The 21039-nt window shown below is 53.4% G+C and overlaps 7 protein-coding genes across 7 annotated transcripts; 5 read left to right on the forward strand and 2 right to left on the reverse strand.

Moving 5' to 3' along the window:
* Nucleotides 1-30: 30 nt before the first annotated feature.
* On the reverse strand, nucleotides 31-2529 carry UV8b_00666 (uncharacterized protein; the record flags this gene model as incomplete). Its single annotated transcript, XM_043138164.1, has 4 exons — nucleotides 31-1867; nucleotides 1954-2073; nucleotides 2156-2314; nucleotides 2384-2529. The coding sequence occupies 4 exons, from the start codon at nucleotides 2527-2529 to the stop codon at nucleotides 31-33; spliced, it is 2262 nt and encodes a 753-aa protein (XP_042994098.1).
* A 1028-nt stretch (nucleotides 2530-3557) lies between these two features.
* On the forward strand, nucleotides 3558-4815 carry UV8b_00667 (uncharacterized protein; the record flags this gene model as incomplete). The annotated part of the gene is made up of 2 exons (XM_043138165.1): nucleotides 3558-3679; nucleotides 3741-4815. 2 exons carry the CDS (start codon nucleotides 3558-3560, stop codon nucleotides 4813-4815), a joined length of 1197 nt encoding a protein of 398 aa, XP_042994099.1.
* Nucleotides 4816-6987: 2172 nt separating this feature from the next.
* Nucleotides 6988-7712, forward strand: UV8b_00668 (uncharacterized protein; the record flags this gene model as incomplete). The annotated part of the gene is made up of 4 exons (XM_043138166.1): nucleotides 6988-7000; nucleotides 7111-7311; nucleotides 7414-7533; nucleotides 7606-7712. The coding sequence occupies 4 exons, from the start codon at nucleotides 6988-6990 to the stop codon at nucleotides 7710-7712; spliced, it is 441 nt and encodes a 146-aa protein (XP_042994100.1).
* Nucleotides 7713-8247: 535 nt separating this feature from the next.
* UV8b_00669 (uncharacterized protein) lies at nucleotides 8248-9752 on the reverse strand (the record flags this gene model as incomplete). Its single annotated transcript, XM_043138167.1, has 2 exons — nucleotides 8248-9025; nucleotides 9103-9752. The coding sequence occupies 2 exons, from the start codon at nucleotides 9750-9752 to the stop codon at nucleotides 8248-8250; spliced, it is 1428 nt and encodes a 475-aa protein (XP_042994101.1).
* Nucleotides 9753-10162: 410 nt separating this feature from the next.
* On the forward strand, nucleotides 10163-11842 carry UV8b_00670 (uncharacterized protein; the record flags this gene model as incomplete). The annotated part of the gene is made up of 1 exon (XM_043138168.1): nucleotides 10163-11842. One exon carries the CDS (start codon nucleotides 10163-10165, stop codon nucleotides 11840-11842), a length of 1680 nt encoding a protein of 559 aa, XP_042994102.1.
* A 1801-nt stretch (nucleotides 11843-13643) lies between these two features.
* Nucleotides 13644-17393, forward strand: UV8b_00671 (uncharacterized protein; the record flags this gene model as incomplete). The annotated part of the gene is made up of 4 exons (XM_043138169.1): nucleotides 13644-16730; nucleotides 16826-16990; nucleotides 17178-17248; nucleotides 17354-17393. The coding sequence occupies 4 exons, from the start codon at nucleotides 13644-13646 to the stop codon at nucleotides 17391-17393; spliced, it is 3363 nt and encodes a 1120-aa protein (XP_042994103.1).
* Nucleotides 17394-19261: 1868 nt separating this feature from the next.
* Nucleotides 19262-20844, forward strand: UV8b_00672 (uncharacterized protein; the record flags this gene model as incomplete). The annotated part of the gene is made up of 2 exons (XM_043138170.1): nucleotides 19262-20230; nucleotides 20374-20844. 2 exons carry the CDS (start codon nucleotides 19262-19264, stop codon nucleotides 20842-20844), a joined length of 1440 nt encoding a protein of 479 aa, XP_042994104.1.
* Nucleotides 20845-21039: the final 195 nt, after the last annotated feature.

The following is a 21039-nucleotide window of genomic DNA, read 5'->3' on the forward strand; positions in this document are numbered from 1 at the left end:
CTATTACTACACAGTAACAAGTCTAAATCTTCACGGCGACTCCGCATCCTCCTCGTCCACCTTTGTCTCCCACAACGACTCCTGCAGACGTTCCATCAGTTTGTCTAGTATCCATTCGCTTTCTTCCTGCCCGCCCATTAGAGGACTACGCATTCCCACCCATGACCACTTGGTTTGGTCTTCATCAAGGCCAGGTTGAGAAGCTACATGGGCTGCTACAGAATTATGTTCGTCAACTTGTCCATGCAAGGCATGGCCGTCATGCTCGGGCTCGTTCTGGTGGCCGTGGCCGTTCTGGTGGCCGTGGCCGTGGCCGTCGCGGTGATCGCCATGGCGGTTGTGTTTTCCACGCCGACGGCGCTTGTGCTTCTTCTTAGGAACCACTTTGCGGTGAAACAAGGGGTCCCGCTCATCCTCTCCTATCAGGCCCAGATACCATGCCCACTCTTCAAATGTGTATCGGCGAGGCTCGGACTCTCTAAGATGCTGGCTGACAAGCTGGATCTCCTTGACGAGCAAGATGTGAAGATCCGTGCCTGTTGGCAAGTCACCGAGACGATCACGGACTTGTGTCAAAGAAGGGCGACTAGCCGGGCTCGAAGCAGTCTTGCAAAGCTGGTGTTTGCCCTCGCGCTCGTCTGGGTCACTGTTGTGTGCGTGTGCACCGGGAGGTCCCATCTGCTGCTTCTTTGTATCGTCGACATCCTCGAGGTCTAATCCAGCAACAAGGGCTGGACGCTTACCTCTTCTCTTCTGCTCCTCGTCATCTCGAATGGCCGCCGTCGCATTACGAAACACTCGCCCCAGAAACAAACGATTGGCAATGTATTTTAAATTCCCGACGAATCGCTCTTCACCAGGTAAAATGGTAATTGTTCCCACGCGTAATGTTGCGTCCCGGACAAACTTCACCACCGTATCTCCAGCGTTCGAAATAAGCACAGTTATGGTGGGCAGTGCTAAAAGTGACCAAAAGACAAAAAATGATTTCCCAGCATTTGATTTTGGTGTGCGATCGCCGTAACCTATAGTGGTGAAGGACACAAAGGAGAAATAAAAGGCGTCGAAATATGTCCATGCTTGGTAAGGCCTCTCGCAGCGCATGAAGATGACGGCGCCAACGAGCCACAAGAGTATCCAGACGCTGCCAGATACAATCATTGCCATCCATTTTCGCCGGTTCGATGCCTGTTGTTGGATCTTGCGCATCAGGAGGAACTCGGTTCGCCGGCGGTCAAACTCGTTTTGCGGTAAACCAGCGTTGTCTGCATCCCAGTCGGACGTGGCGTCAGTAACTATCGGGTTCAGAATCTCGTCCTGCCCGCGATTCGCCATGCTCTGGATGAATCTCCGTCGCTTCTTCTCCTCCATTCGGGCATCCAATCGACGTCTTCCACGCTCGATAATCATGCTTCGAATCGAGCTAACGACAAGACCAAGGCTGATGACCCCAATGAGAGCATAGGGTATTAGCAGAGCCCTTCCCAGTGTCGTGGTGACGACAAAGTCACCGAATCCAACAGTAAAAAGGGTGACATCTGCCCAGTATACCGCATCCAGATAGTGCCATCCCTCTATCTTGGAAAATATCAATGCACCTAAAAGAAGATACATGAGAAACAGTATCGTTTGGAGCATGAGCGTGCGTTGACTGGGGGTCAGGTTGAAGTCCTTATCATAATGTCCTGATGATGCTCCCCAAAACGTAACCACCATCAACGTAGCAACCACAAAGTAAAGTATGGCAGCCCAGATGCCGTAGTAAAATGCTTGAGACCAAACAAATTCAGATGGTGGCTCTAGGCCATCCATAAGGGGACCAGAAGCCGTGATATCCAGGGACATTAGGCATATGGCAGAGATGTACCTGGTTGAAGAAAGAGAATGTCAGATTACCAGCTGAAAGTTGTAAAATGCAGAAACTACAAGAAGACGACATGAGGGCCAGCCTACCACCCCACAATCGTGACCGGTTGAGCGATACTAAAGCGGACTCTTTTGGTCATGTTCAAAAAAAGAAAGGCATTGGAGACCAAAGCCATTGCCAGTTGAATTGCATTCACAATGGTCAACCTAGAAAACACACGTTAGCCATAGCGTTCGCTTCCTTGAGATGTGACGCAGAGACGAGTTCCGAGTTGCCAGACTGACATACCAGGCAGGATCATCCACAGCTGTAGCATCTTCGATGCTTTGACCAGGAAGTACGTGAAGTCGCCATCTGGATCCTAAAGCGCAGATGCTGAAAGCTGACGCCACTGGACCGAGAGTGGCTGCGATCATGGGAAACGCTGAAGAAGCAAACCACCATCGGCTAGAGCGGATTTAGCACCAACGCATGAACCTTGGGGGAAGCAAAGTAGGCTTGGGCAGGGGAATTTACCTGGGAATCAAGTGAGCCAAGTCGTTCTGAAACAGCAGCTCCCGGGAACGCTGGTGATCCGACTGCCGGGAGACGGCTTTCTCCACGTAGCTATCGGCAGCCTCGGCGTGCTGCGCAATGGCGGCTTTGTGCTGACCATGGTCCATTATGACTTGGACAAGGTCAAACACCAGCTGGTTAGACGAAACCGTGCTGCTGTTGCAGAGGACGTCGTCGAGCTGCCTCGGTATTGCATTGCAGAATTGAGACTTGAGGCAAGTCAAGAAGACGGAGAAGCCGGTTTGGGCGGAGAAAAGGTGCGAATAGTTTCCGCTGAGGAAATCGGGGCTAGAAATTGCTGCCAACAGGAAATAACACTAGGTATTCTACTTTAAAAATACTCCGTAGGTGGTGGGTAGCTAGCTACCTCGTTAGGGGTCAAGAGTAGAGCGACATAAGAATAACTGGGGAGATGGAGGAGGATGGATTTGGGTGTGAAGAAGACAAAGAAAACGCAGGATTCCCCGCAAGGGAACTACAAAAGGGAGGCGATGTTGGATTTCGAAAAGCGCCATTGACGTCCTCGGTATACTTGCCACAAGTGAAGCAGCAGTTGTAAGGATGGTGGGTCGCGCCTTCTCTCGTGGTCAGGGTTCAGGAAGCAGGGTCGGATCCACTTTTGCTGGGTCCCATTTACCTCGGTGGCTGCATTATCGGCATATCAGAGGTAGGAACGGTGCATTGTTTAGCACCAAAGCTTTGTCGACACAACCATCCTTTGCCCAGATATCGCGACACGATCTTGCCTTGGCTGCCAAAGTAGTCGCATTTGTTTCGGCGTTGGCATCACTGACATCTCTGGTATCACCAGCATCACCAGCATCACCAGCATCACCAGCATCACCAGCATCACCAGCATCACCAGCATCACCAGCATCACCAGCATCACCAGCATCACCAAGCATCACCAAGCATCACCAAGCGTCACTAGCATCACTAAGCATCACTAAGCATCACTAGCATCACTAAGCATCTCTGAGGCCATGGTAATTTGAAAGGGCTCGTGCGTACCTCAGCGCTCAAGTTCTCAAATGCGCTTTTCTCGCAGGTCCAGAGACTTTGGCGGTGGCTTTCCTCACAGTGCTCCATGAGAAACTCAGCGGCTGGTGTTATATGCATCACCGGAGATTTCTCAATGGCTCGGTGGCAGCGGGCTGCCCCCCTGAACCTAACTCTCCTCCTACCGAGAGTATTCAGCACTGCCAGGTCGGAAAGGGTTGAGGTGAAATGTGGTTCTGGAGGTCATGTAACCATCGAGTCAGTCGTGTTCCGCCACATCATCAATACCTACGACTAACGCTAATTGACGCTTACATAGTTTGCTCAACATGTCTGAAGCTCCCTCTGTGGACATGCCATTATTGGTACATCTGCCTCCCTTCCCTTCACTAAGTGGCAGTCCATCTCCGCTCCCCACTTGTTTCGGGGCTCTCCCAGTTGCAAATATCAATTACCGCTGGAGGCCGTTTTCAAAACCCGCAGGCGAAGATGACCATTCCACCCCGTTGCATTGGCCAACGCCGGTTCACGATGCGGCAGTTGCCTTTACGTGGCTCGTGGCAAACTTGTCCCCTCCTGGGAACACTCGACGCGACATCTACGTGTACGGGTCGTATTTGGGCGCCAGTTTGGCGGCGTCCTTGGCATTGACTGAAAGCCATTCGCACGCTAGATTTGGTGTGAGAGGTTTCATGGCCTACAATGGAATCTATAACTGGACAATGTTCCTCCCAGACCATCGAATCAACAAGCCTCGAAGGAGCAAGGTGACCACAAGCACGCCAAGTCTGGCGGAGGGATCTCATCTTCACACGCTGCAGGAACAAATACCTGCCCTGTTCAACTTACCGTCGAACTTATTTGATCCCTTTGCAAGCCCGAGCCTCTTTTTCCACAGTCCCGGGTTGCTTGTTCCACAGTCATTCCACATGACGGTGGAACAAGCGGCACTGTTGGACAGCATGACCAGTGACGAGGAAGTTCCATTTGGATCCATCAAGGCGCCGCGTAAATCACATCTGGTATTCCCGCCTCGGAACTCCACTCTAAAGATACCGGAGACGCTTCTTTTATTCGACTCGGCACCGATGCTTACCCGAAAGAACATTGTTGAATCATCAACCAATCGAAGAAAGAAGCGGGCGGCTGCTCACAGCTTCAAAGCACAAGCCACAGAGCTATCCGTTTTAATGCGACGAAGCGTAGATGGGGTGGAACTGGCAGAACGTAGAAAATGGGATGATGAAATCCACAATTTTGTAAATGAAGCTGCAACAAGAGTTCAGCTAGTCGAGACAGGTCCGGAGAAGGACCATGTACAGCTCAGTGAATCAGGACAAGATGCGATTGCGTCTTGGATGCAAGATAGGTTAAATAAACTGCAAAGTTCCTAAGGCCCAAAACCTCTTTCATTGTCTTGGCATTGTCGACACGGAGGAGGGGTGGGTTGATCGATGGCGAATCAAATGTGGCCTCACAATAGCACAATAATGACTTGGAATAGATGGATGGTCGGACCAATCGACTTTGGAGATAGCGGATGCAAATGCTGTTGTGTGTATGAGGGTGGGGGTGTGTGTGTGGAAGGGAGGTGGGGGGGTGTCGAGGGGGTCCGCAAGTAAATGTGCGCCCGGTACGGAGTACTTTGTCGGGGCTGTCAAGGGTTGGTTGTTTCTAGATTTTTGTTTCTGATGATCGTTGCAATGAGTCACCGCAATTTTCTGTTTGTACAGATATTCGTGCGAATGGTGCAGAAAAGGGACCTCCCCAAGTCCCCACAGAAGGGAGTCGATCACGGAGCTAAGCACGCAGCGGAAACGTACTTATATTTGTCTGCAAAGTTGAGGAAACGTAACGGAGGCCAAATGGTCTAGTGGTATGATTCTTGCTTTGGGAGGGTGATCCGACTCAACTGCAAGAGGTCCCGTGTTCAATCCACGGTTTGGCCCGGACGGTTATTTTTGGCTACGTGAACTTCCACTGGAGGGGAAGTATTGTTTCTTTTGGCTGTTTAGTCTCGGTGACCATCAAGGTACAGTACGTACGGATCAAAGCAACTGGATTCACAGGTCCTTCTTCGTGCGGACTTTGTAGCGCAACGGCGGGCGGGTGGTGGTGAATCGTGACTCGGGAAGACCTTGCCGGACTCGGCACTCGTGACCACAAGCGAACAGGGCAGCGAATCCCACAACATGCATAGGACGTGATGTGCAATCACGTCACGAGGGCTTTGCAAAAAAGGGAAACCCGGGAAAGAAGAAAATAGGAAGAAAAGCCAGTGCATCTTTCTTTTTTTTTTCTCCGTCAAAACATCAACTCTACTAGTGGCGGGTAGACAAAGGCGACATAATAAGGAAGGCCTATCCCACCCCGCCGTGTTTGTCTTCAATGTCGTCTGTTGAGCTGGCGGCCTGGCCTGGCCTGGCCTGGCACAGCTGGCAGCTTGAGGTAACCTGAAGGTTGCCTGAAGGCACGGGTGCCTGGAGCTTTCCCTCTGCTCCAGCCCGTTCCGGGCTCGCAAATGCGCAGGACTCAGGAGGATATGTGAGGGAGGCGCTGCTTCCTGGAATATCCCGGAATATCCTGGAATATGCTATAGGATTGCTGGCCTCTGATTTGCCCGATATGCGAACTGTCACGCTTGTTGGGGAACTCGGGATTGTGAACGGTGACGGCTGGGATGCGGACGGTTTGAAACCAGCATCAAAACCCAGTCTGGTCACGGGCTGGGACATTCCCCCCGCCTTTTGGTGCGCTCGTTTGGTTGCCACGATGGTTGCCACGATGGTTGCCAAAAATGCTTGGGCTGGTGTGGCCGACAAGGCAGCTGTCGATCGATGGTCACGCTCGCCTCCCCTCGAAGCTCAAGGCTGCCGCAGACGCCGGCCAGGCGGGAGCTTCCCCCCCCCCCCCGGCCTGCTCTGCGAACCAGTCCACATGCAGTTATAGAGGGATTGACCACATGGGCACATGCAGCTATAGGGACCGACCAGTCAGTTGCAGCCTGCGTTGACAGCTCGAGGCCAGCCGTGCCCGTAGGCTTGGTCCCCTCCTTCTTGCTTGCTCGATTGTTTGCTTGCTTGCTTGCTTGCCGTGCGTGGTGCCCTGCCCTCTCCTCACTTCTCTTATTAGGACTGCTGGAGCTTTTCTTTCTTTGTCCTTGGCCCTCAAATCAGCACTTCCGACCTTCTCCAACTGCTCCGTACTCGTTATTGTTTCTCATCGCTCAGCAGCATTGTTTCTTTCAAGCTTATATCCCGTGCTGCATCCTTTGACAGGTATGATTGCTTCCTCCGAACCCCAAAGCTGGCCGATTTTCTTTTCCGTCTTTGTTCTGGTTCTTTTTTTTTTTTTTTTTTTTTTTTTTTTTTTTTTTTTTTGCCCCTGTCGCCAGATCTCTATGCTGTCAACGGAAACTGCCTTCCGAAACAGCACCAGCATCGCTGGGATCCGCGACGTGATACTCGAGATGCTTCGGTCAGTCTCACTAACCAGTCAATAGAGCAAGAACGGTTAACACAAGAGAATCCGATTATCGTTGTTTTGTTACCTCTTGATTTGCAAAGATGCCAGGCATACGTATGTTTTTTTTTTCCCCTTCTTCTTTTTTCGATTTCCCATGTTTTGCACCCTGACAACAAACACACTTGGTAGTTTAGCACGTCCGCTAATCAAGCTTTTGCCATCAGCTCTTCACGCTATTGACAACCTCAAGGCTAAGCTCAAGGCTGCCTTCAAGAAAAAGAGCAACTCCAAGTCCGATACCACGAAGCCTGCAGAGCCTGCTGATGCCAAAGCCGATGCTGCCGCCAAACCAGCTGAGGCTTCTGTAACGGATGCTGGCACTGCTGGTGCGACTGGGGCGCAGTCAGAAACAGCAGCTCCCACCAGTAGGTCTCACTCCAGTTAATCTTGACGGTTCTATAACTTGTCTCGCCTTGTTCAAGTTGCATCCTCTGCACACATGGCCCCGTCTGACAGAATCCGTCTAGCTGCATCTGCTCCAGTCACTGAGACCCCCAAAGAAGAAGCCAAGGCGGACGCAGCTGCTAAAACGGACACCACAGCCGTCTCAGCCGAGGTCAACAAAGCTGAGGCTGCTGCTCCTCCAGGTATGTTTAATGAATGTCTGCCCCATTGCGCAAAAAGGCTGGACCGTTCCTAAGTGCAAGATACTTGGTTAGCTCCCGTTGCTGCGCCTGCGCCCGCTCCTGCGCCTGTCCAGGTGAACACCGCTCCTCCGGCAGAGACGGAGGCGCCAGTCAACCCTCCCGCTACTTCCACGGCCTGAACCGCGAGTATGAGCCTACAATCTGCAATGAAGTCGTCAATAAAGGGGCATGTCGTTTACCACGGCCCCGCCATGCTTTTGCCTGAGCTGGGGATACGATTTGATGAAAGGGGTGTTTCATTAGGACGGCAGGTCAATTTTGGTTCTGTGATATTGCATGAAAGTGTACTGGTTCGTTCGTTGCTGCATTTGTTGAGGCGCTGGCTACTGCCGGGAGAAGAAAAATGGCTTGGTGTATGATGGAAGCCTGCAACTTATACCCCACGCCTCACGGTCTTTGTACGTGCTGCGTGCGTTGATTCTCTCCACATGAGTCATATCGTTATAATGGTCTACACAGTTTTCGATGCCGAGGCGTCCATTGAAAGCAAATTGCATCTCCTCTTGATCGAACAGCCAAAAACGTTTTCAGGCCATTTTCTGTTTGGCCGCCTCCAACCTGATTTGGACTAGTTGCACCACGTCGGTCTTCTGAAACAGATGCCACATCGGCCTTGCCTGTGGTTATAACCATGGCCAACAGGCAAGCATGCCCCTATGCCCAAGGCGCCTTTGTGATGGTGACTTGCGCTGCGGTCGTCTCCGGCCGACGATGAGATTCCCCCTGGGACTGCCTCGAGGCCAACGAGCCGCTGTTGGGGCCAAGTGTTGTGCTAGAGTCGGAAATGCCCGTATCTGCAGGCAGCGGCATTCTAGCTTGAGCCCATGGTGCCCGCGTGATCCTTGTGATTGAAGGCACCGCCCTCGGCGATCCTGCCCCGTGTTCTGCATTTGTCGATGATAATGCTGCTGCTGCTGCTGTTGCTGCGGCAGCCAGGGGTTGATTCATCATATGTACGCTGTGCGTCGGAGGAGCTGCATGAGGGTCAATATCCCAGGAGAACAATGAGCCAAAGGGAAAATGTTGAACTACTGGAAACTTCGCAAGGACTTCGGCATTGAACATTTTCATCATGCCCTTATTGATCTTGCCCCAACCGTCCCTGATGCCCGAAATGTCGAACAGCATAGGCGAATGTTCCCAGAATGGACCCTTTTTGACATCATTGATGAAGCCAATCGCGGAAAAATACATGTTTGCCTGGCGCTGGTCTTGGACAACGTCAGGTTTTGTAACATCAGCGGGTTTGGGAGCGCCTTTGACAGATCCCTCGAGGGGCATGGGCTCCATGTTGGAGGAGATGGGACGTGTGAGTTGAGCTGACCCAAATATGTAGGGGATGAACGAATGGTCGTCTAGACCCCATACTCCATGTGATCCGGCGGGTTCCAGGGTGTATGTAAGAATAAGCTTGCGGACGACTCTCAGGTAGCTGCAAAAATTCTGTCAGTTCAGTCTGGAACAAGATATGAGTCACTGAATCCAGCTTTGGCGCGATGGCCGACATACGGCTCGACGACATTGAGGACAATCTCCCTCTCGATTTCGCCGCCTTGTTTTCCATCCTCGAAAAAGCCAAGTTTCCAGAGACAACCAAGGAAGGCAATGAAGCTTAATTCATGACCAGTCCCGTAATCCAACCTCTGGGCGCTGCCAAACGCGCCCAGCAAGTAGCTGCTTACTTCGTCCTTGGCAGATACCTGGTCTCCGCCTTTGATCGATAAAACGTCCCCAAGCATTCCCTCGCTCAGGAAAGAATCAAGCTTCTCTTCCACAAGGGCATGCCACCTGCGGAAACTGACGTTTCCGAAGCGACGAGGGCCTGGATCCGGAGGTGCCTGATCAACAAGGCGTTCTATGTTACCCAACAGTCGCTGGAGCGCCCTGATGGACCCTGTGGAAGTTGGCGATCCTGGCAGGAGGGGAAAGACCTCGGGCGTTGGGGATGAGGGGTCCTGTCTGGGACATAGAGCATGGTTGAGTTGAGTGACGAAGATGCCCAGGACTGTGTAGGCCTTTGTAGACAGGAAATGGGACACATGATGACCCTCGTTGATAAGTTTGACAGGCTTGACGAATGTGTGAGTTTTCAAGTCTTGCGACGGAATGCTCTGTAGGGTACGGATAGGTGATTGAAACGACGGCGTGGCCGACGCCATTCTGAGACCTGGAAAACGTCTTGCTGCTGGGCGTGGTGCGGCGAGGACTGCGATGCTCTTTGGAGCATTTAAACCGTTACAGAAAAAAGAGACGCAAGCAGTTGGTTCCTCGTCTACGTAAATGGGTTGATGGGTTATGAGTTGCTATGGTCTTGACTGACTTCCATTCCAAGTGGGAACGATTTGCCTCAGCGGTGGGGCGGAGCAGCCCACATTCGCCAATAGAAACCAAGCCTCTTCAAACCTCCATTTTCAAAACGCCCATCGTGCCTCGATAAGGTCTCTTCTTTCAATCAATTCATTGCTAGGTTTTCTACCCCCCCCCCGGGATCAGGCTCCGGGGGTTGTGTACAGACAGCGCGGCAATCAGCTAGATTCTGCACATTGAAGTCTCCTGCACCGCAACGGCGATGGTGACAACGCGAAGTGGAGCTGGTCGCCCCGTCAACCGGGTTGGGACTCGGCGACAAAAGGTTGCATCTCCAGCCTCCAAATCCATCAAACGAAGCACGTCAACACGCAAGTCCACCAGGGGGAGAAGACGCAAGGATGCTGGATCTGGCAGTGAGGCGTCACCGCACTCGACGGCAGAGTCGTCTCCGCAACCGGAGCCGGATCAAAGCGAGAACGAGGCGCCGAAAAGCCCATCTTTTTACCAAGGAATCAACGCAAACGCATCGATAGAGAGACGTGAAGCGAATGACATACCGCAAGAAGACGACGAGGCTTTCTGGCGAATGGTGCATGAGGCCATTGCAAAAGAGGTAGCTTCAGAGTGGCCTCTTCGCCACCAGCAGTACTCGGTGAATCAGGAACAGGAACGACTCGACGAGGAACGCGGCGGTGCGGAAGTTGCCAATGCGCAAACTTCCGTTCAGGATGAAGTCATTGTGTCGGATCGAGGTTCGCCCCAAAGTCTAAAGTTGGAGAACATCACTCGAGTGACCAGCATAGCAGTGGACATGCAGTATATCGAACCAGAACCCGAAGGCAGAAAATCGATAAGTAGATACGTGTCTTGCCATGTAGTGAATAAAATCATCAACGTCATGAGTAAGCCAGGATGGACGAATGAAAAGGGTGATTGGACCGACGGACTACTCCAGCACGAAAAGGAAGACGCAGCGCAGTGGATCGCTCGCCACTCCTCCTGTATCACAGACACACGGGAGAGAGAGCTCTTTAGCTGTACGTCGTGTCTGTGGCAGCTCCTCAGGAACATGCCCAAGTCGCCGCATTTGGAAGATCAAGCCAGGTTTCTGCGACAGCGGTCTACAGGGCTGAAGAACGCTCTCCGTAAGATGCAAGACTTGGCACAGGGGATCAAGGAGCAGATGGTGCTCGCAAAGCAATCAGGCGAAACCGTAATTGATGACGGAGATGCCCGATCCGATTTGATAACATCGACATGCGAGAGACTCATTCCCGGATTGATCTTGACTCTGAAGGAGGCGTTGCTGTTGGGAGGCTCGCCAGGGACGCCCGAGACACCACAACGAGTGGGGAACTGCAAAGGAAATTTCACGGCATGCACTTTACAACTGGGACTTCGCATCGTTGGTTTCATCGAACTGTTATCCGGCGTCATTTTCCTGGACGAGACGGAACCCGATGGAGATTCGGCAAAGAGCGATCAGGCACAACGCACCAAAAAGAAGTTGTTTGGGAGCTTCAACAGTGATTTATCCAAGCTGCGAGATTGCCTGCTGGAAGCAATGAACAATCTTAAATACGATGCAGAAGCACCGCAGCGGCGGGCTGAGATGATGGAGCATGACAAGCGTGTGCGCAAAGAACGCGAGAGGCAAGATCGGCAGTTGGAAGAAGACGCAAATCGACAATATGGTCTATTTGTGGCTTCAATGAAGCAGGACTCGTACTACCTCAAATTCGGCTGGTACCGAAGTGAAGACAAAATAATTGTCGACCATATTCGAAAGATCAAATCACCAAAGATTGAGTACCTTGTCACACAATTACCAGGACGGACAGCGCGTCAAGTTGAAGAGCAGATCATCAAGTTGAGGGCGCGGATGAAGGCGGACTTCAGGGCCCGGGGAATGCCGCCCCCGAAATGGTGTTATTCTTGACGCATAAATCAAGCCGGAATTGGGAGTCTTGCGCGATGCTGGGACATTTGGGAATTTCAACGAGCCATTGCATTTTCGAGCGTGGATGATTGATGCGGTGTGCCGGATACAAGAACTTTTTAGAGCATGACGGTGTTATTTTTTTTTTTTCCCACGGAAAAGCTGATGATTTGACAGCGTTGTTTCCTAGTTTGCTTTGGCCAACGAGGGATGACTGTTTGGTCCATGGGAAGAGGCGTTGGGATTTCCGGTTTGGACGATAGTTGGTTGAGCGAGCCCAAGGCAGCTGCGGCATTCAGCCGGGTATGGCTCGATGGTCTGTTAATAGCCCGCAAGACGGGCGCTTTGTTACATGATGAGGGTGTATTGAGCCAAAAAGTCATGATGGATGACGATCCTCCTACTTGTTGTACCGATTGATATACACACTTCTCATCAGTCCACGTGTCGCATCATCTACCTAGAGGTGAGAACGGCAAGGCCGTTTATGCCGGCTTGAAACTGGGCGACCTTGACAAAAGCGGCAAGGCTGGAAGTTGCCCCGTCTTGCAGATTCCACCTCGTGATGGTTCCGCATATTAATTCGGCGTCAAGAGGAAGATGGGCTTGAGAACGGATTACGCGCCACGCGAAACCAACCCCATCGAGGGTTGCGCGACTGGTTCGCGGAGGCGGTTTACTTGGCACCTTCACTGCAGCATGTTTCTTCTTCTGGCCAGGGAGGGATGGGACGACCTGTGAAAGCGGTTAGGCCGTCAAGAGTCCTTTACCCCCTCGGCTGGTCTGCTGTGCGATGCTGGTTGTCCGGGCGTCTTGACTCTGAACTTTTTGGAGTTTAGCAAATGCAGAGTAAAGTGAACCGCAGCTCGCGACCCTACGTATACATTTGGCGCGGTGCATACAGAGTAGTTGTCAAAGTACCTATTTAGTACCGGTGCGCTGCTGCGATCACAGCAGGATGAGACTGAGGGGATGAGACTGAGGGGGGGCCCTGAGCAATCCACTGAGCTTCCAGGCGCTATCGGTCCAATGACGGCTAACAGCGGATGGCACGAGCACCAGACCCCTTGACCAGGACGTGGGAAGCTAATTCGAGCTAATTCCAACCAGCCATTGGCCTCCAAGGCTCTAACCGCGGCCACCCCCTGGATTGATAATTTCTCCCAATCCTCCCCCCCCCCCCCCCCCCCCACAGGAGCTCTCTCTCTCCCCCTCTCCCTCGCCCTGTACCACCCCCTTTTGCCGCCGTCTGGGCCTCATTCTCGCCGCAGCGGCTTCATATTGCGTACGTGTTGAATTCTTCACTCTGGTCGGTCTTGACTTTTGAACCCTTCCGCTGTGCTGCTTGGTTGCTTGGCGAGCTTGCACCCTACGCTCCAAACAGGTCCTGGCAAGACAGAGCTTAACCGTCAAGTTGTGTCAGACACAGAACAAGGTGAGAACGCTCTCCTCCAAACCGTCAAATCATCAAGAACCTTGTCGACGTTGTCTACATTGGAAAGTCGACTCCTTCAGGGCCAGGCCGCCCGCCTCTCGGTGCTATTGGCCCATGGCTGGCTTACGACGTTGCGCACGGATGAGTAGTTTTGCAATCTTGTTGGCTCGCCGAATACCCTTCGCTCTCAAGTGGGAAGAAACAGGACTCCCATTGCAAAGAACCGGATTGCTGACGAGACATATTCTTTCCCCGTAGGGTTTCAGCCAACGTATTCTTTCTCTTCTTTCGCTTTCGCGACACGGCCGATAGTCTTTTTTTTTTTTTCGTTTTTCATCATAAAACTCCTTTAATTTAACATTCAGTATGGCGGACAAGGAAAACATCGAATTTGCCCAGAGCTCCGACGTGGTGTCCTCCAAAGAGTCCACCCCAATGTCTCCCGATACTCCTACCAAGGCTCAGGCCAGTGCTGGCTCCATCTCTCCGGCAACTAAGCGCACTGGATTGGCGAGCACCACGGCCACTGCTCGAAGAGCTGGCGTGACTGGCACTGCAACGTCTGCCTCATCACGGACGTCTACCGGGCCAACAACTGGTGCCCGTCCTAGCGGAGGTCTCAGCAAGCCTCCGACGCGTCCACCTATGTCGTCGACCACCCCCACAACACGCCGTCCTACCACTGCTACTTCCACTTCGTCGACGCACCGCAGCCGACCAAGCGTGGGCGCCAGCGAGGACGAGAGGAAATCCGCATTGACCTCTACCGCTGCCAGGAGAACAAGCACCATCATGGCCAGCCCAGGTGGATCGGCCGACAAGAGAACAGCTACGGGAACTACGGGCCTAGCTCGCAAGTCGGCTACCGCTGCTGCTGGTACCAAAACTTCCACTCTTGGCTCGCGAACGTCAACTTCCGCAGCCACAGGCTCTGCCAGATCAGCTGCACCTACCACTCGGGCAGGAACAGCTTCCACAACTGCCGCCAAACGCCTCTCAACCGTCGGTAGCACAACTGCCACCGGCCGCAGCTCCTCTTTGGCCAGCCGACCTGCCACTGCCAAATCCGATGCTTCTACAAGCGCAAAGGAAATTGAGGAGCTCAAGGCCAAATTAGCTGATGGAGAATCTCAAATCGAGACATTGAAAGCTCACGTTGAAAGCTCTGAAGCTACAATTGCCGAGCTGCGCGATCAGCTCCTGAATGTCCCTGCTACCGCAGCCACGGATGCCGAGATGCAATCTGCTCAGGCGACAACTGCGGACGAGGCAATGGCTAGCCTCAAGGCTGACCACGAATCCGCTCTAGCCAACCTGGAGAGCAGGCTCGCTCAGGTCAACGAAAATCTGCAGGTTGCCCAAGACGAGCTCGAGAAGCACAGAATCGATCTCGCTGCAGCTGAAGGTTCCAAGGCTGCCACAGAGTCGGAAATTGAGGCTTTACAGAATTCTCTAGAGCAGGCTCGGCTGCAAAACGACGAAAAGGCCAAGGCCAGCGAGATTGCTTTGCAAAAGGCCCTGGACGACCATGCCGCCAAGGTTTCTGACCTGGAGACCACCTTGAGCCAGAAGCACAAGCTCGCTATCGAGGAGCTCGAGTCGAAACACAAGACGAAACTTGAAAACGGTGGGGACGATGCTGCTTCAACTCAAGAGTCCTACATAAACGAGCTCAAGAGCAGCCATGAGGCGGTTGTCGCGGATTTGCAGACGAAAATCGAGCAACTGTCGGCCTCGCACGCTGCGTTGGAAGCCGCCAACAGCGACAGTTTGCGGTCCGAGCAAAAGCGCCACAACAGCGAAATTGCCGCTCTGCAAGGCGAAATCGCGGGCCTCCAGGCACAAAATGATGTTTCGGGCAAATCAGCGGAAAGCTCAAGCGCACAACTCTTGGAGCTTCAGCGCAGCGTTGCTGAAAAGGAAAAGGAGCTCGCTGCGATCAAGGAAGACATGTCGTCCCTTTTGATCAAGATTACCGAAGTCCAAACCGACTTGGCTGATAAGGACACCGAGATGTCCAGACTCAAGACCATGCACGATGAGCGCATGAGGAATATTTCGCAGGATTACGAAGATGAGATTGAAAGCCTTCGAGGCGATGCTTTCTACAAGCGCAAGTTCGAGGAGCTCACGGGTCAGCACGACGAGCTCAAGACAGCATCTGAGGAGGCGGCGAAAGCACAGGCTGAAGCACTCACCGCAGCCAAGGCCGAGTATGCGACTGCCACTGAACGTCTCGAAGCCTTGCAGCAGGAGCACCAGAAGAACCTTGATGCTCTGCGAGCAAGCCACCTGGGGGAGTTGGAAACCGCCAAAGCTCATTCCTCGGCCGACAAGGATGCTCACCAAAGTTTGCTAGACTCTCTCCAGATCCAGCACGCAGAGGAGCTGGAACGTTTGAAGAGGGAGAGCGACGCTTCCCTCGTCAAGGAATTGGAAGCGCTCAGGGCCGCTCATGCTGAGACGGTTCAGACGCTGAAGCAGGAGCATGCTGACGAGAACAACAAGGTGCAAGCCATTCACGACGAGGCCCTCACCGCAGCCAAAGCAGCCGGCAACGACGCCCACGCCAGTGAAGTTTCCAGCGTCCGCGCCGAGCTTGAGGCGGTAAAGGAGCAACTCATGCAAGCCCAGGCGGACAGCGACCTGGCTGCTGAAACTGCCAAAAACGAGCTGCAGGGTCAACACATTGAAGAGATGGAAAAGCTCATCTCAATGAACGCGGAAGCCATGGACAAGATGATGGCCGACGGACTTGAAGCCAGAAGAGAGCTCGAGGAACTCACTGCTGCTCACTCGAAATCTATCGAAGACGCCATTGCCGCATACAAGAGCACGTCGTCCAGTCTGGAGGACAGACTTGCTCAGCAGGTGGCTGTCAATGAGGATCTCGATGCAGCTCTGAAGGCCGCCCACGAGGCTCTCTCAAAAGCCCAGGACGAAATCAAAGAGCTAAGCCAGCACCTTGCGCAGGAGAAGATGGAGCGCATGACTGCATTGGCTGACCTTGACGCAGCCAAGAGTGCGAAGCCTGACACGTCAGAGGCAGATGCGCTCCGAAAAGAGCTAGCCGAGCTGCGGCAGAAACAGGAAGACGGCGTGGCTGCATCTGAGCTATCTCTCAAGGCAAAGGAGGACGAGCTGGAGTCATGCAAAGCTCGGCTAGCCGACGCTCAAGACAGCTTGTCTGCGATCAAGGGAGACCTTGAGCTTGCCCAAATGGAACTCGAGGCTCACAAATCTGAGGCAGCGGCAAAGCATAAGACTGCTCAGGCCGACTACAAGGATCTCAACAACAGTATGACCAGCCTGCTGGAGGACGCCAACAACAAGGCCAAGGAATTAGAGGCCGAGGTCGAGAGGGCGACACATTTGGCTGAGAAGAACGGCAAGAAGATGGAAGAGTTGGAGGCTCAGCTCAAGGTCAAGGAAGCCGAGATTGTGGAGGCCAAGGTATTTTTTTTTTTTTTTTTTTTTTTTTTTTTTTTTTTTTTTGGATCAGGAACGCTCGAATACAACGTGTCGTTGCTAACACGGTGCGTGCGCAGGCCAACGCGGCGGGCAGAGGCAAGGGCCTCTCGAGTAGCAGATTCGCCAGCCCAGAAAACAACGGCGACGAAGGTGCGGCAGACGGCAACGGCAACGTGGCTGAAGGTGAGGATGACATGAACGATGCTGAAGGTGAAGACCATTCTTCAGCAGCATTAGCCTCGGTGCGCAAGCCCCTTTGTTGATGCGACCGTCCTGTTTGACGTTCAGTTGATTTTTATTTAATTCTTCTTCCTCTTCTTTCTTCCCTTCTTTTCTCTTCTCTCCTGTTCTTTGTTTTTTTTTAAGAAGAGGCCGACTTGTTTTGTTTTGACAGAATCAGAGGGCTAATCAAGACCTTGTGGTCCTTAGCTGAGTAAGGCGCGTACTTTGGCGAAGCAGATTGATACCCTCGATAGAGAAATGAGGGATCGCAACTTGCAGTGAGTGCCCTGCTTCTTGCTGCTGTTGAAAGGAGGAAGAGGATACAGAAGATGAAAAGATGGGCAGTGTTTCAAAACAAGCGGTTGCTGACGGGATTATGATAGGATGCTCAAGTCGATAACCAACACGCATCAAGCGACGTAAGCGATATGCCAAAGTTTTCTTGGCACCTACGGCCCGATGGAGCATGCTGTTTCTGTTGGTGTGGGTGGGAAGGTATTCTTGGGGGTTTGATTCGCTCAGACTTGATGGACCCTTGTATTGATAGTTGGTCATTGGAGCGCATTCTCTTTCGCTTATTCCGGCATCTCCGGCAAGCGTGTATATTTTGAGAGATGGGCAAGGGACCGCAGGCTTGAGCTGAGCACGGCTGCCAAGGCTATATACATGGCGGTCGTGTTTCGTGTTTTGTGTTTTGTGTTTCCCGACGAGCGCAAGTTCACAGCCTGGCTGGGAGAGGAATTCGTTACTTGGTGCAACAAGGTGACGGAGGCATGAATGAAGCACGGGGAGACTGTGTTTGGCAGGCAGGTAGTGAATTACGATACCCCTCTTCCTGCAGTGTCTATTGTTCCTGAGGGGATGAGTGAGCACACGTCGAGACGTGAAACGATTGAACCCGGCGGCCTGATACGGGTACGCGGAACAGGGCACGGAGCACGGGGCATGGGGCACGGGGCATTGGGCCGCCAGAGGGGCGTCCGAGTCAGGGATGCTCCAAGGAACCAGACATATTGATGTCATGTGCTGGGGCCCCAGCAGCAGGTCCGTACGCAACACCCGCTGACGTCATTGACAGTGTTGCTCCTTGCTGCTCGGCTTGGCCATGGCAAGTATCTCGTTGCATCGCGCGGGCAGCTTGGCACATGCACATGCAAAACGTCCACTGCATCCAGGCCGGGGAAGGAATTAGCGACCGAGGGATTGCAGCTTCCTGTTCCGTCCTGCAACCCGCGCCTTTCCCCGGCGTTTTTTTTTTTTTTTTTTTTTTTTTTTTTTTTTTTTTTTTTTTGCTGCCCGCGGCTGGCAAGGGAACGTGGAACCTCAGGACAATTCAGGACAATCTGGACAAAATCTGCATGGCACGCCGTTGCACAATCGATCAAGGTAGTCCGTAGATACCAGGCATCCGCATCCCCCATCGCTGCTGCGCCAGGCAGGCCTGCATTTGCGGATTGCCGACATCAAACAAAGCCATCTTGGCACCAACTCGGATAGAGCGGGCACGAACCACCTGTACTCCGTACTCGTACGGACTACTCCGTGCGTAAGTACTCCGGACATGGAAAGTCCGTGGTGCATGTGCATGTTACCCTGCCTGCCCACTGCCCGCAGAGGAGGTCTCAACCAGCATGACGTATTTAGATGGCCGTTAATAGTGGACGTGGACTGCTGGAGACAGCATGTGGCGGTGGCGGGCGGGCGGCAGCAGCAACGGCTGGCAGCAGCTGACGACTACGACGGCCGGTCCGAGAGAATGGCAAGGGGAATGAACAGATGTACCCCCAGATGGTCTCGGACTTTGGTGCCTTTCCAAACCGTGCCTCGTTCTCGTTCTCCCCAACCCATGTCTCTTGGTTTTCGGCATTGTTTTTTTTTTTTTTTTTTTTTTTTTTTTTTGACCAAGTCTCTACAAGGAGTGCGCTAATTTTTTTTTCCTTTTTTCTTTCTTTTTTCTCTTGCCATTCTGTTATTTCCATTGACCGATGCGATGCATTCATAGGAGATGTTGCAGCAGCAAGCTACGGAGTACAAGTGCGCGTTACACTAGGCCTCCCAGCAATTGACATAACCGTACTGCATAGGTAGGTACCTAGGTAGCAACCAACGGCCACCAACTGCCACCAACTGCCCACCCACTGTCCACCAACTGCCCCCCCAACTGCCCACCAACGGCCCAACCAACGGCCACCCGCCCGACACCAACCAGCAGCTCCCATCGAGTCTGCCTCTCCCCAACTGCCAGCCAAGCTGTCGAACCCGAACCCGTCAACGACAAGTGCCTGGACACGATGCCCGAGCTTCGAATGGGAAGCCGATCCATCCACGGTCGAACCCAGTCGTCAACTACGATTCAATCTTCTGCCAGCCAGGGGAGAAGCACCGGTGGCGCGAGAGGACAAAGCATGAGCATGGGAGACGATGATGCTCAACGTGGTGCTGCAAGCCCGTCCCAGCCAACCTCATCATCATCACAGCCATTGGCTTCGCCCGCACAGTCGCAGTCGCAGTCGCAGTCGCAGTCGCAGTCGCAGTCGCAGTCGCAGTCGCAGTCGCAGTCGCAGTCGCGCCGCTCCTCCCCCAGCGTCCCGAACGCTACCGCATCGCCAGCGTCTCCCACCGGCGTCCGCGAAGACGGCGGTCGCCGCAGCCTCTCGTATGCCCTCCGGCCATCCGCTCCGGCGTACTACGACTCCCGCGCTGCCACTCGTTCAGAGTACCGACGGCGCGGTCGAACGCTCCAAGAATACTACGACGACCATCCTCTGCTCTTGCCGCAGCTGCCCTTTACGTGGCGTCATGGCTGGCGGCGCTGGCGCCTCTTCCTGTTTGCTTTCCTCGTCTTTGTCGATGCGTCGGCCGTCCCCATTGCCTTGTACTACGGCCTCACGTACGCCGGCCGCGTCCAGGGATGGATCATCTTTGCAGTTGTTACCACCATCTGGGGGGGTCCGACCTATCTCGAGTTTGGCGTACGCACGATACGTCTCATGAAGAAGTCCAAGTTCTTCCGCCCGCTGGGCACCGATTCCCGCTGGTGTTTCGACATGTTGACCTACACAAGCATCACCATCATGACGGCTGTCACGGCGTTGTTTGTGGTGGGAAGCGCGCCGCATAACGTGTGGCTGAGAGTGCTCTGCATGCCGGCACCAGCCATCCTGTACTGCTTGGGAGGAATCATGGGCCTGATTATGCTCTGGAACCTGATGGGGTGGAAGGCGCCGTTTCGCATCAGCTCCACAGCCAAGGGAGAAGCCGTAAGCCTTCTTGTGCATTTGTCCCACGGACATGCCCATGCCCTCTTTTTTTATTTCCCATCTTTGGCGCTAGCACCCGTCTCTCTTGACGTCATCAAAAAGACAAAAAGTTTTTTTGTCGGGTTTCTGACTCGTCATGACAGGTCCTGCCGGCGGCATACTACTTCATCGAAGACGTGGTTGCCGTCAATGCCGGAGCTGGCCGTCCGTATCGCGAAGCCCTTGCCGCGAGGTACAACGCCTCGCCCCGATTCCAGCGCATGCTGCATAAACAATCTTTGTTCTGGTTCATCCCGGCCTTGATCCTGGCTGTTGCCCTGACCGTGGTGGCGCTTCATCCAAGCGTCCCCGCCACGGGGGCATACGGCGTTTGCTGGGCTGTGCCTTTTCTATGGTGTAGCTTGTGGGGAGGCATTACTGTGTGGTGGTGTAAACGGGAGATGGTGAGGGAGAGGTTGGAATGGGAGGAGAGGAACGGCACGGCTGATAAGGAGGCCCGCCGTAGCACAAGGACGGATGCATCTGGCTCTGGCTCTGGCTCTGGATCCGGCTCCCGGGAGGCTGTTGCGCTGGGCGACAGGTCGACGACAGAGGGTGCAGACGCTGCTGTGTAAGTAACTGCGGACGCATGTGGTCTTGAGTTCAGCGAATGATTTTGTAGCATAGTATATAGAGAAAACAGCGCGTCGGCGACTCAATGTGCCGCGATGGCATTTGGGGACATGGTGATGCTGCTCGGTCGATCCAACGGAGACGAGTCAATGAGCTCGCTGGAATGACGGACGGGGTGTGACGTGACTTTGGCCACC

This window comes from Ustilaginoidea virens, chromosome 1 (assembly GCF_000687475.1).
Source record: "Ustilaginoidea virens chromosome 1, complete sequence".
NCBI lineage: Eukaryota > Fungi > Ascomycota > Sordariomycetes > Hypocreales > Clavicipitaceae > Ustilaginoidea > Ustilaginoidea virens.